At 43.4% G+C, this 13,173-nt stretch overlaps 1 protein-coding gene across 1 annotated transcript in view; it reads left to right on the top strand.

Annotated features, from left to right (window-relative positions):
• Nucleotides 1-13,173, top strand: part of TENM4 (teneurin transmembrane protein 4) — a 594,301-nt gene that overhangs the window by 550,757 nt on the left and 30,371 nt on the right. The window contains exons 25-26 of the mRNA XM_042838225.1: nucleotides 83-960; nucleotides 12,324-12,496. Coding sequence (XP_042694159.1) covers nucleotides 83-960; nucleotides 12,324-12,496 — 1,051 coding nt within the window. The remainder of the gene's footprint in view (nucleotides 1-82; nucleotides 961-12,323; nucleotides 12,497-13,173) is intronic.

The raw sequence follows: 13,173 nt of genomic DNA, 5'->3' as shown, positions 1-13,173 counted from the left end.
CTCACTTGAGATTGATTTGTATCAATCATACATTAAAAAGGGTCTCATTCTAACAATTTCCTTGTGCTTTTCTACCATTAAGGTTCGTCTCGAATGGCCCACGGATCTGACGGTCAACCCGATGGATAATTCTCTGTATGTGCTCGACAACAACGTTGTGTTACAGATTTCTGAGAACCACCAAGTGCGCATAGTGGCAGGGAGGCCCATGCACTGCCAGGTCCCAGGGATGGACCACTTTCTCCTTAGCAAGGTGGCAATACATGCCACCCTGGAGTCTGCTACTGCCCTGGCTGTCTCACATAATGGGGTCCTATATATTGCTGAAACTGATGAGAAAAAGATCAACCGCATCAGGCAGGTTACCACCAATGGAGAGATTTCTCTCGTTGCTGGTGCACCAAGCAGCTGTGACTGCAAGAACGATGCTAACTGTGACTGCTTCTCGGGGGATGATGGCTATGCCAAGGATGCCAAACTGAATGCACCGTCCTCCCTTGCAGTGTGTGCAGATGGAGAGTTGTACGTTGCTGATCTTGGAAATATCCGAATACGCTTTATTCGGAAAAACAAACCATTCCTCAACACTCAAAATATGTATGAATTGTCCTCACCCATAGATCAGGAACTCTACTTGTTTGACACCAGTGGTAAGCACCTATATACTCAGAGCCTTACCACTGGAGATTATCTTTACAATTTTACTTATTCTGGAGATGGAGATATAACCCTGATCACTGACAACAATGGCAACTTAGTCAATATCCGAAGAGATTCCACGGGGATGCCCCTCTGGTTGGTCGTGCCCGATGGCCAAGTCTACTGGGTGACAATTGGTACCAACAGCGCACTCAAGAGTGTAACCACACAGGGTCATGAGGTGGCCATGATGACTTACCATGGCAACTCTGGTCTGCTTGCCACCAAAAGCAATGAAAACGGCTGGACAACTTTTTATGAGTAAGTATGTTTTGAGTACTATGCAGCTGTCTTCATTCTGCGTTCTCTGATCCGTGTAAAGCTGATAGATTCTTAATTCCCCTTACAGAACTGTAATGTCCAGATCAGGAAATATTAGACATCCTATTGGCCGTGTGTTAGAATTTGCATAAACTCTGCCTGCAAAATCAGCTTCACACAAAGTTCATACTGAATTTTTCTGAATCAGAATTGGACAACTGGTTCTCCTTAACTGTAGTGAGGTCTAGAAATTTGGGCTGCATGGCAGAGAATTTTGCTTGGCGTTGGAAACATTGGAAGAGTGGAAGTTTGAGCAGATCCTCTTTCTCTCAGCTTTCACCTACTTCTATGATCTGTTGTCTTTCTGAGTTTGTTTAAAGTGGCTGATGTAAAATGACTGCCGACGATGACTAATGGCAACTTGCTCGGAAAACAATTCTGTAATTAATGGACTGTTCTGTTTCTATTGTTATAGTTGGCCCCGCTAAGCTTTAAAAAATAGTCTCAGAGCTGCTGAAGACCATCCCTGCCCAATGAATTTTTGATCAGAGGGAAGACAGGTTGGGTTGAAAAAAAAGCAGGAATGGCAGCGACTTGAAAATTTCTTTCGATTTTGTACTATTATTAGCAATCCTCTGTATAAATAGCATGAAGACAATATACTTCTAATGTCAAATGGGAAAACATTAACTCGAATAAGGACATCTAGAAGAATGGTCTACAAATTCATCCTGCTTTTGAGGAGCCATCCCACGCTTCCTTAGTTCCATTTTTATTCTTGAATTCCAGCCTTTTTTTAAATGTTCCTCTTAGCGCATAATTTCCCATATGGTTTGAATGGTTACATGGCAGCATTCGGATACCATAATCATACACTCACTATAGAAGATCAATTTGGCTGGAATATCAGTTCCAAAGATTACAAAGACAAAAACTGAAAGAAAAAATTTAAAATAAGAGACTCAGGGAAGGAAAGCTGGCTAATCCTACATATTCATGTGTTATACATGCAGTTGCTTTGGCTTTTTCTTTAAAATGTTCCAGGCCCAGTTTTGAGTTTCTTTGCTCCTGCTGTTAAAAGAAGCGATGGAAACTCTGTGATGAATCTTTCGAAAGGTTATTTGCATCCCATCAATGTTCTGCTTGCAATTACTATAGCAATATTCCTCAGTGAATCAAAGTTAATACCCTTCCATCTCTCACATTGATTTTGCTTGAGGAAAGCTGTAGTGTGTAAAGATGGGATGTTTTTCTCTATAGGGCTGAAAACCTGCTATATTATCAGAATCATCATGCTAAATCAAGGCGACATTTTCTTTTTGCAAATAATCCAATAGTTCCTGTGCTTGAAAACAGATGTAGCCTTGGACAGTGAAGCAAACTAAACATTACATCTAATAATGGTCAAATTTATACCAAAACCATACTCTTTTATTTAGAAGTGTAACTGCAAGTATAAAGGAGATAAAATGAGACAGAATCTAAAGTCCAGCTTACTCTGTGGATACATTTATAACAGTAATCCATTATTTCTTGCTACCCAACGAAATAGAGCATTTGTGAAAATCATCATTCTGGTTCTCTTATGCACTTTGGAGGAGTCATAAGAAATCTTTTTAGAGCTAAATGGAAGACAATATTCTCCAGTGGTTATGCTATGGAAATCTTGACTAGCAAGTCAGCATTATGTGATAGCACAGCATCACTGAAAATAGAGGTGGGAATGTGTCTTCAGAGATATCTCATCCAAACCTTTGATCAGTTATCTCTATTTAACTGTTCCTGACAGATTCTGATGTAACTTTATACAACTACAGGGTAAAAGTCTATATCTGAATTAGTTACCTCAACCTCCCTTTACAGACAGTGGAGAGAAATACTCACTATTGAGGTGAGTTTTGGATGAGCTATATCACGTATCAGCTTTAGGATGTGATGAGGCAGGTAATACTCTGAAAGTTTCTCTCTGTAAATGTAGTTCAGAATGATTAGCTCAGATAGAGATGTTTACGCTGCAGATGTCTACAGCTTGCTCATATGGACCCTATCAAAGTTATCTAAGTTATTCATAAATACTGCTAGTGATAAGAATGTCTTTACCTATCTTACTGCTACTGTCAGAAGGCTTTTTATATGCTCAGTTTAAATTTTCCTTGCTTGAATTGGAAACTGCCTCTTTTCATCCTCACCTCCCCTCTCCTCTCCTTTCCGCAAGGGATTTGTGAAACAGATTAGTCTCCCCCTCTTTCCAACTGTGAAAATTAAAATGCTTAAAAACATCCTCAGAAAAGGTAGTCAGCAGCAGAGGAGCAGAGTGTGGTTGTTTGGGGTGAATTGTCAGGACTTGATTCTATCCAGGTTTTGCATGCATTATCTGGAAAAAATGAGAAGATTAAGAATAAATGTGAGATGCTTAGATTTATTGGTAAAATGAGTTTCATTTAAACATAATATGTTCTTACACAAGAAGGTGCACATCTAACAGACCACATCTAAAGAATGGGGCTGAGCACTGACTCTCAGAGGTTGTAGTGATCAAATCACCAAGCCATTTGGTATGATCTCTCAGCATAATTCCATGGCAAATTTGTCTAACCTGTTGCTTGGATGGACAAGTAAAATGAGTATGCTTACTCATTGCAGTCTACTTGTCATGAATAGAAGGGAGATGATTTTCTCACTGCACAACATTGATGAGACTAATACTGTCAGTTTCGGTGTTTTCAGTTTATGAAGAATGGGGAAAATTGAACAGTGTGCAGAAAAACGTACAAAAGTGCATTCATGAGGAGAAAATGCTTTATTCTGAAGGACCAGAACAGCTGGATCTGTTTATCTTATCACGATGAAAACTGGGAATTGTGTAGACCACAGCATGTCAGCACAAAGCTCACCTACAGAACAACTCTCAGTCTAGCAGAGAAAGACAGGAGAAGGGCAAGGGACTAGAAACCAAGCACAGAGACATGAAAGTTGACAGGATGGTGTAATTTTTTAAGGCTGAATTAGCTTAGTGGTAGAGCAACCCACTGTGAGTAGCAGTCCATTTCTTGGTATCTCCATTTCTTGGTATCATGACTCTGGGTGCCTTCCTTATTTTCACCAGATTGAAGATGTGCATGAGTCAAACTCAAACCACAGGCATGGCAAGCAGAAATGTATGTTCATTGATACCCAAGAAGTCAAAGAAGATGATGTAGAACAAATTGATGTTTGAAAGGTTCAAACTTCAGGTTACTGGTCTCAGAACAAGGGGAAATGTGGAAGTTTAAGCTATTTAGAAAAATCCTGTGATCCTGGGTGACTGGAAGGCGCTCTGAGTTTTTTTCCAGCTTGGCTAAGGGGGAAGGTGAAGCTTATATTTCCATTTTGCTTCTGGCCAAGAAAATAAAGACATCAAATCTGACTCTGAGGAAAAGCTTGACGGTTCTCTCTGCAGATAATGGTTATTTATAGCCCCAGACGGGATGGACACCATTGCTTTAAAAGTTAAGAGTAACCATAAATTCAGCTGGCAAGTTTACATTGCACTGGTGGCCCCACGAAGAACACCCTTGTAAGATTTACCTTTACCATTCTGTCTATGGAGGATCATAAACCAGACACCACCACAGAAGAGCAGCAGTATTGCAAGAGTGACAACACTACATATGTATACATCCGGCATCCCTAGTTCTCTTTGGGTTGGTGCTCTCAGCAAGGCATTTCTCAATTTTTATTGTACAGCTGTGAAGACCTTTGATATACAGACATGTTGGTGTGACTCTAGAGAGAAGAGAAGGAGGAGGAATGTGTTGTCCTACTATTGGAAGCTTACATCAAAGGCACACCAGGGAATCCAGCCCCTCCAAGGGTTCAGATTGGCACATTAGCCTTTCGTTTCAGCAGGAGAAGGGGACCTGATCACAGCACCTGCAGCTCTTTCATGCACACTTCTTTCACCAATGCTTGTGTAACAATCCTGCTTTATTGGGTTTAACACTAAAGTTCAGCATCTGATGGCATGCAGTTTCTCCTTCCTTTGGGAATGAAACTTAATTCCCTCCAGTAATTAACCTGTCCCCAATGGCCTATTTAGGACTTCTTTGAGGGTTTTTAGTACTACATAGACCTTGACATTCACCATCAATTAATGCCCTACGAATCAGCTTATCCAGTAGCTGGATTAAAGACTTGCCTTCCCTTTCAGCCTGTACCATTGTAATCAGTAGCAAAGGAAGTGGGTCTGGAAACTCCTCCAAGTTAACAGATTCTTGTTGTTCAGCTCAAAGACATTGGATGCTGTGTGAATACTTTGATTGTTGCTGCTTTTGCACATGACATGAAAAAATCACTACCAGCCTTCACATAGCTTGTTAGCAGTTGCTGTTTATCTCTACTGCAGAATCCAGATTTTGTTTTTTGTTTTTTTTTTTACTGTATTTGTTTAAGTCAAGAATATGGTAGTTATCTTGATTAGCCCATTGTGATGGTATCAGTGTACATTAATTCAATTTCCTTCTAAGCCAAAGTCAAACCTTCTCTGCATTATTTAACCCAGATGAGGCACTTTCACATAGGTTCTTTGTGTGCCCATTTAGTTCTGAACGTCACCTCCTTCAACACAGAGTTAAATACATACACATCACTCCAGTCCAGCTGAGAAATTCAAAACCTTCCCATGGACCTCTCAAGAAGTGTCTCAGAGTTGACAGGAGAGCAGTGGGTAATGTGGTACCAGACCTTTTAGCAGGAGGTAAGGGAAGCTTTGACCCACAACACTGAACTCTGTTTAAGAGAAAGAGCTTGAATGGCTTCCTGGCATCTCCAGGACTCATCAGAGGTCCTGCCCGACACCAGCAGCAGTTGGTGCTCCGTACTCTGGTGTAAGTGACTGGGGAACTAGAACTTGTTATAAAACTGTAGAATCATAGAACCGCAGTCATAGAATCATAGAATGACTTGGGTTGGAAGGGACCTCAGAGATCATCCAGTTCCAAGTACTGGATCAGGTTGCCCAAAGTCCCATCTATCCTGGACATGAGCACCTCCAGGGATGGGGCACCCAGAGCTCTCTGGGCAGGGCCTCAGCACACTGAGGGTATGAGAGTAAAGAAATTCCTCCTAACATCTAATCTAAATCTCTCCTCTTTTAGTTTAAAGTCATTACCCCTTGTCCTATCACTATCTGCCCATCTAAAAAGTTGGTCCCTTCCTATTTGTAAGCTCCTTTGAAGTATTGGAAGGCTGCACTGAGGTCTTTCCACAGCCCTCTCTTCTCCAGGCTGAACAAGCCCAGCTGCCTTTATTCGTTGGAGAGGTTTTCCAGCCCTCTTAATGTCTTTGTGACTCTCTTCTGGATCCCTTCCAACAGCTCCATGTCTTTCTTTTGCTGAGGGATCGTAGTCAGCATTTACCCAGCAGTGAGATACAGACTCAGTCTGCATCATAGTTGGCACAAAGGTTGTGCAGTCAAAGCCAGAGATAAATAACACTCATTACCTTTAGAGGAGCAGCCACCTCTTGACTTCGGAAACCTAACTTGCTGCATTAACATCCCTTTATCACCATCTGATATCTCAGGTCACGCACTGAGTTTTATGGTATTTGGTGGCATCCTTGGCTTACAGTAGTGCAAGTGGGGGTCTCTTTCTATGACTGCAGCAGACTGAAGCATAAGAAACACAATCCCATTTGGCTTTTGTTCTCTGTCCTTTTCTGTCACTTAGCAAGATTACTTTTCTCCACATTTTCTCCATGATATCATTTGCTCGTCATCTCCATTCCTCTGCTGCAGTTACTGTGAAACTTCAGTATGTTCCAAGATAGAACAGCACTTCCCCAGTCCTCTTGCTAAATTGTGAGGTCATGTTTTGAGCCCAGAATGTATGCCTGGTGTCCAAGTTTAGCAGAGAATCGAGGTGATTATGAGTATTATAAAAATAGCTGGAAAGAGAGACCTTACTTGCCTCCTTTGGACAGTCAGAAGTTCTGCGTGCCATTAGGAAGAGGACTTGCCTTCATACATATTTCAGTAGTATGGGTTTGTCTATTATGGATTTATTTTTAATGTTGTGTTTAATGTTGTTTGAAAAATTGGGAAGAGACAACTTGTTCAGAGGCAGTGGGTGCACGCCTGTATAATCGCACATAAAATATAGTTTACAAAGTACATTAGGACACTTTGGCTCTAAATGCAATATTATTGCAGTGATTTTTTTTTTCCAATCTATTTGACTTGTAGTTTTAAAAGGCCGATGAAATGTGAAAAAGCAAAAATGAGGAAACTCAGAGACTCAGGCAAGGAATTGATTTTTGAATAGATGGTACTTAGGATGCTCTCCTTAATTCCCAAGGCCCAGGTCTCTACACAATGGTAATGTGATAAATGAAAGCTCTGAATGTTTACAAGCTAACAATTAGGCCTCATAAGCACCAAATGCCATTTTAATTCTGTGCATTGAACCTTAGCTAAATACGATTCCAATTGGGAATGGATGGCAACAGCTTCCGTTGCTGGTCTAATAATTGTCACTGTAATTGCAAATGCCAGGGCTCTGCAGCAGGTTTGAATGGGAGGCAGCAGCTGCGTTAGCAGGTGATGGATTCATTGCTGGGATTGTGCACGCTGCTACCCTTCAGCATCTCCTTAATTCTGGGCCTTTCAGAGCATTTGGAGAACACAAAAGTCTTAGGAAACCAGCCCACCCCTAAATCCTGAGGCGGTGGAAACGGCCTATGGAGCTTAGCTGTGGAATGAGCTGACGGGAGGAGATTTATCTTACCACAAACAGCAGGTGCACCTACATAAGGGACAGTCACTTGGCCTTCCTCTCCAAGCGAGGATGAGTTCTGTGAGTGTCTTTATAGGGCTGAAAGCAGAGACGGAAGGAACAAACGCAGCCATGTCTCTCATTCCCCATCACAAGAAGGATGTGGAGCTGTTGTAGTGGGTCCAGAGGAGGCCACAAAAATACTCAGAGGGCTGGAGCACCTCTCCTGTGAAGAAAGGTTGAGGGAATTGGGCCTGTCTAGCTTGGCAAAGTGAAGGCTTCAGGAAGACCTCATTGTAGCCTTCCAGTACTGGAAGGGAGCTTACAGACAGGAAGGGAACTGACTCTTTACATGGTCTGATAGCAATAGGACAAGGGGGTGGTTTCAAGCTAAAACAGGAGATTTCAATTAGATATTAGGAAGAAATTCTTTACTCAGAGGGCAGTGAGGCCCTGGCACTGCTGCCCGGAAAGCTGTGGGTGCCCCATCCCTGGAGGAGGTTGGATGGGCCTTGGGCAGCCTGAGCTGGTGAGGAGCAACCAGCCCATGGCAGGGGATGGAACTAAATGATCTTTAAGGTCCCCTCCAGTCCAAGCCATTCTATGATTCTATGATTTAATGTGTTAAGCACTTCCTTTCGCACTGCCACCGCAGCACTCAAAGCAGCTTTAGTCTGGGCCTGGGCGTTTTACACTTCACTTGCCACTAATTAAAAAGCAATAATTAAAACTGGAGCAGCTCAGTTGTGCTGCCTGCTCGCATTTCTCCCTCTGTAAGGCATGACCTCTTTGCAGCCCCAAAGCAAGCACCTGGAAGGTCCCTGGACAGAGGTGCAGCAGCTCATGCAAATACAGCAAGCACAGATGGTCCAGGTTACTTCTGACAGAGGCTAATGTGGTGACTAAGGAGGTGCCAAAAGCCTAATGCACATTTGCAGACATCTTAAACTGACTCCAGCACACCAGCACAAGCTGCTCTGGCCCCAAATGAGCCTTGCTTCTCAGAACACAAAGTCCCAATTGGAAACTCTTGCCCTTGATGAAGCTCTCTTCCATTGTGTGACTTCTGTCATGCAATCAAGACACTTTAATTATGCTTATTGTATGGACTCATTTTATCTTTAAAGCAAAATGCACAGACAGAAATTTAGTCACCATCATATTCTTCCATGCTCTTTTTTTTTTATGTGTGTGCTGTTGTAACCCAGTTTTCCCAGGCAGAGTTTTTTGGCCTCTTTGCCCATTGCCACTGTGGAACAGCAGAAAAAATACCATTTAGTGAGATGAGAGATGAGAGGCTGCAAACAGAGATGAGCAGGTAGAGTGATTGAACCCCAGGGTGCTGGGAAAGCCACATATGTGGATGGAGAAATGCTGAAAGATCACGGAATTGTACAATCAATAGAAGGTTGGAAAAGACCTCTAAGATCATCATATCCAACCCCAACCCATCCCACCATGCCCACTGGCCATGTCCCTCAGTGCCACATCTTCACAATTCTTGAGCACCTGCAGGGATGGTGACACCACCACCTTCCTGGGCAGCCTGTGCCAATGCATTACCACTATTTCTGAGAAAAAAAATCTTCCTAGTGTCCAAACTGAACTTCCCCTGGAGCAACTTTAAGGCCATTACCTCTTGTTCTATTACTAGTTATCTGGGAGAAGAGGCCTACCCAGATGTCTGGGAACACAGTACAGGGAGCCCAGGGTTGTCGGGAGTAAGTAGGACTTGCATGGAGTATAGGTTTTGTGCTGACTGTCAGCATGGTGCTGAGTGTCATTCAATTAGGATAAATCATATGACTCATAGGACACTGACTCAGCACTCAAATGCAACAGCAGCCACGTGTCCCTCACACGATCTCCCTGCCCCCATCCTGGCTTTGTCACCCCATAGACTCCAGTGCAGCATGCCTAGCTTTGTGCCAGTGCTTTCTGGGGTAAGGCATGCTCAGTTCCACACTCAGCTGATTTTTGAGCAATACAGAGAAGGATTCTTCCGTTACAGTTCCAAGCACCATCAAGTCAGAGATGCTCAAATCAGATCCCATCTTCCTTAAATATCAGAGCATTTGAGATCTAAGTCTATCCGTACAGCTCAGACTGTGTTTTATAGAGCAATAGATGTCACAGTGGGAAGAATTTGGGGTGTTACGTAACACGCTTTTAGTGATAACTGTTCTCTCTGCTCAAGGGAAGGACTAAAATGTGTCCCTCGTGTCCTGTCTCAGCAGATGCGATAAAGATGTCTTCTGTGATGCTTTTAGTTCTTACTTACATGCTCTTTTAGTTGGAGATGTGTGCATGACTGTGCAGAAAGCACTGACAAAATGCATCCCATCTCATTGCAAACTAGGAGAGCTGCAGGCAGAGAGCAGAGCACTGGGAACTGAGAGAGCATTAGCTCTGACTCTTGCAAGGAGATTTGGTTTACATCCAAGCCGTGCACTCCTGGCCATTTGGAAAGGCTTCTGTTGGTCCCTGCCAGCCTCCTGCAGCGCAGTCCTGAATTTATTCCTTCTCTGTTTTTTTTCCCCTTCTTTTCCACTTCACAAGTAGCTGGTTTGTCTCCAAGGTCATGAAAGGAAAGCGCAAGACTGCTCCTTCCTCCATGCTCGGATAATCCCATGAATGATGGGCTGACACTGGATGGCCAAATTCTTTCTTCTACCTTTGTAACTCCCGCTCTGCCCAGTGGGCAAGAAAACTTTCATGTCCCAGTGTTTCAAGCTCCAAGAGGGAGAGATAGAATTGCAATGAGCTCACCTATTTAATCACTCTGCTAAATATTAAACTTGGACAGAAATTTGCTTTTCTGCCAGTCCTTCCTCACACAAAGCCACTGCCAGCATGTTGTCAAAAGCGAAGTAATAGCACTGGACAGGTATGGACAAAAAGGGAATGGGAGAGACAAACTTTTTTTCTGTATAAAGCAGAGGCAGCACAGTGGCTGCTTCCAGGCCTCCAATAAGTTGCAATTCAGGAGTACTTTTTTGTTATTAGATGGGGTCCGTAGACTTTTTCCCCAGCTCAGAGTAGTCCTAAAGAGGAGGATGAAGAGTTCCTCAACCATCAGACCAAGAAGGCTGATGAGCCGCAGCCAGGCCCTCTCTGACACATTGCTCTCCCTCTTCCTACAAGAGTTGGTCAGTGGGGTTTCCTGTGCTCTTCTGCTTGGAGCAACCATTGGCCTGGAAGGCATTCTCCAGTTTCTGACCTCAATCTCCCTTGTTTTGTTACCTTTTGTCACACCCTCATGAGACGAACAATTAATTATAATCCCATTCAGAATAACCAAGTTTAGGATGGCACGTTCCTACTTTGTTTCCTCTGGTGTAAAGCAGCTTCTTTCTTTTGGCTTTGCCTCTCCAGTCTTGTTTTCTAAGCTTGTTTTTGTTAACATACTATTTGTGTTACTTCATCGCTTTGAAGAATGGTGCCCTGAGCTGAGCTCCATCAGAGGCTCACTGCTGTGTACTGCAGAATGGTCAACTGCTAGTTGGTCAACTGCTCAACCACCATTTGCTTTGTATCCCTACATAATGTGTTTTCTTGCAGGTAGGACTTTAAGAAGTCCAATTTTTACCAATAAACTTAGCTTTTGCCAAATTTTTTTCTCCTATTTTCCCTTGACTATTTAAACACAGTTTGCCTGAAGTTGGACCTTTTCAGAAGGTCCAACAGTTCTTCATGGGGAAGACAGTGGAGCTTCCCACTGCTCTTCAACCTACGGCAGCCTCCCTCCAGAAGCCCAATGCAAGCCCCGTGCCCTGAGCTCAGCTCAGTGTGGCATATTTGCTCCATCTATTCAGTATGCCTCTGAGCGCTGCTTTCTGCTTCTTCTTTTCATTGAAAAATATGCTGTAGTACCTGTGTGCATGTGGATTATTTCCTCTGGGTCCTAGCAGGCAGGTGTCCACATCACAGAAACCTTCCCAGATGGTGCTTATGTTTGACTCTCTCATTGGAAAAGCCAAGGACTCGGTAGGCATGAAAAATGGAACTGCTTTTTTGCACGTTCAAATCAGTCCTTCCAGATGGTCCTAGGAGCATTAAATGCTAGATCCAGGGGTGTCAGCTGTGCCCGGGGCCTATACCATACCTATACCATAGTCACAAAGGACACCTCTTTAGCTGATGCGACCAATCTGCTACCTTAACATTGTTTTTTAAAATAAGATAGCAAAAAAATAATAATAATTGCTGAATTGCTCAGGGCACCACCAGACGAAATAGTTGGTGCTCTTCAGAAATTCCTAGTTCTGCTAGGCAGGATGCATAGGCCAGAGCTTTTCTATGAATCACAGCACGGTGAATGGGAAATAAAGTTTTCTGACAAATACAAGGAGCATAGTACAGGTGATAAATATCAGATACTGCTAAAAAAGAGACGGCTACTTCTTTAGTCATTTTCTGTTCTGTGCTTCATTTTTCTCCAGCGAAAAGCTGTAATTCTCTTTTCATGAAGCCAAAAAATTAAGATAGTCCTGACAGACAGCAGGTTTTTGTCCAGGCGAAGACTTCAAGACTTGGTCTGTGCTTTGTAAGATGATTCCTGCAGCCCACCCCTCTGCTGTGCCGCTGACTTCCCTCCATCCTCCCTTTCAGGTACGACAGCTTTGGCCGCCTGACCAACGTCACTTTCCCCACTGGCCAAGTGAGCAGCTTCCGCAGCGACACTGACAGCTCTGTGCACGTCCAGGTGGAAACTTCCAGCAAGGATGATGTTACAATAACAACTAATTTGTCGGCATCGGGAGCCTTCTACACCCTGCTCCAAGGTGAGTCAGGCCTCTTGCTCTCCCAGCTGAGCTGCAAACAACGGATTATTCATCAGGAAACAGGTATCGTCTTGGTAATCCTAGCAGCAAAAGTCACCTGCATCCTCAGTATCCCAGAGCTCCCCATGTGTTGGTCCAGACATGCATTCACACCTACTTAGCCACAACTCCTAACTCCAGAGCTACCCAGCGGCTGTTTTCTGCTTCATTCTCAGCCAGTCCCCTTGCCATGCAATATTGTCCTCCATCATCATCACCATTATTGCTATAACAAAAAGGGTTACGTAAATCTAGCCATGCTTCCATCTGACCTTTTCGCTTCATTCTCTTAATGGCTTCCAATGTAACATTCACTCTCCTGGAAAAGGCACTGAGGTGGTTACCAGAAGTCTCTCAGATTCTTTGTTCACTGGCTGTTCAAACAGTCAGAAGGCAGTATCCAGAACAAAATGACCATCCCTGTTCCCCAAAGGCTTATGTTTGAGCTCAAAGGCTGGTGTGGAGAGGCGGAGAGGCACAGAAAGGAGATGCAGGCAGCGTGGCTGGGACTGAGTTGTGACTGTCAGAAATGAGCACAGTTCTGCTAGTGATGGGAAGCAGAGAGCTGATGAAGTGGAAGAAAAGGTGGGAAAGGAAAGAGAAAGGAGTGATGTAGCAGCATGCTGACATTCTGACAA

This window comes from Centrocercus urophasianus, unplaced genomic scaffold (assembly GCF_019232065.1).
Source record: "Centrocercus urophasianus isolate 14NV4802_14NV808 unplaced genomic scaffold, USGS_Curo_1.0 seq_74, whole genome shotgun sequence".
NCBI lineage: Eukaryota > Metazoa > Chordata > Aves > Galliformes > Phasianidae > Centrocercus > Centrocercus urophasianus.
This window is presented reverse-complemented; position numbering and strand designations above follow the sequence as displayed.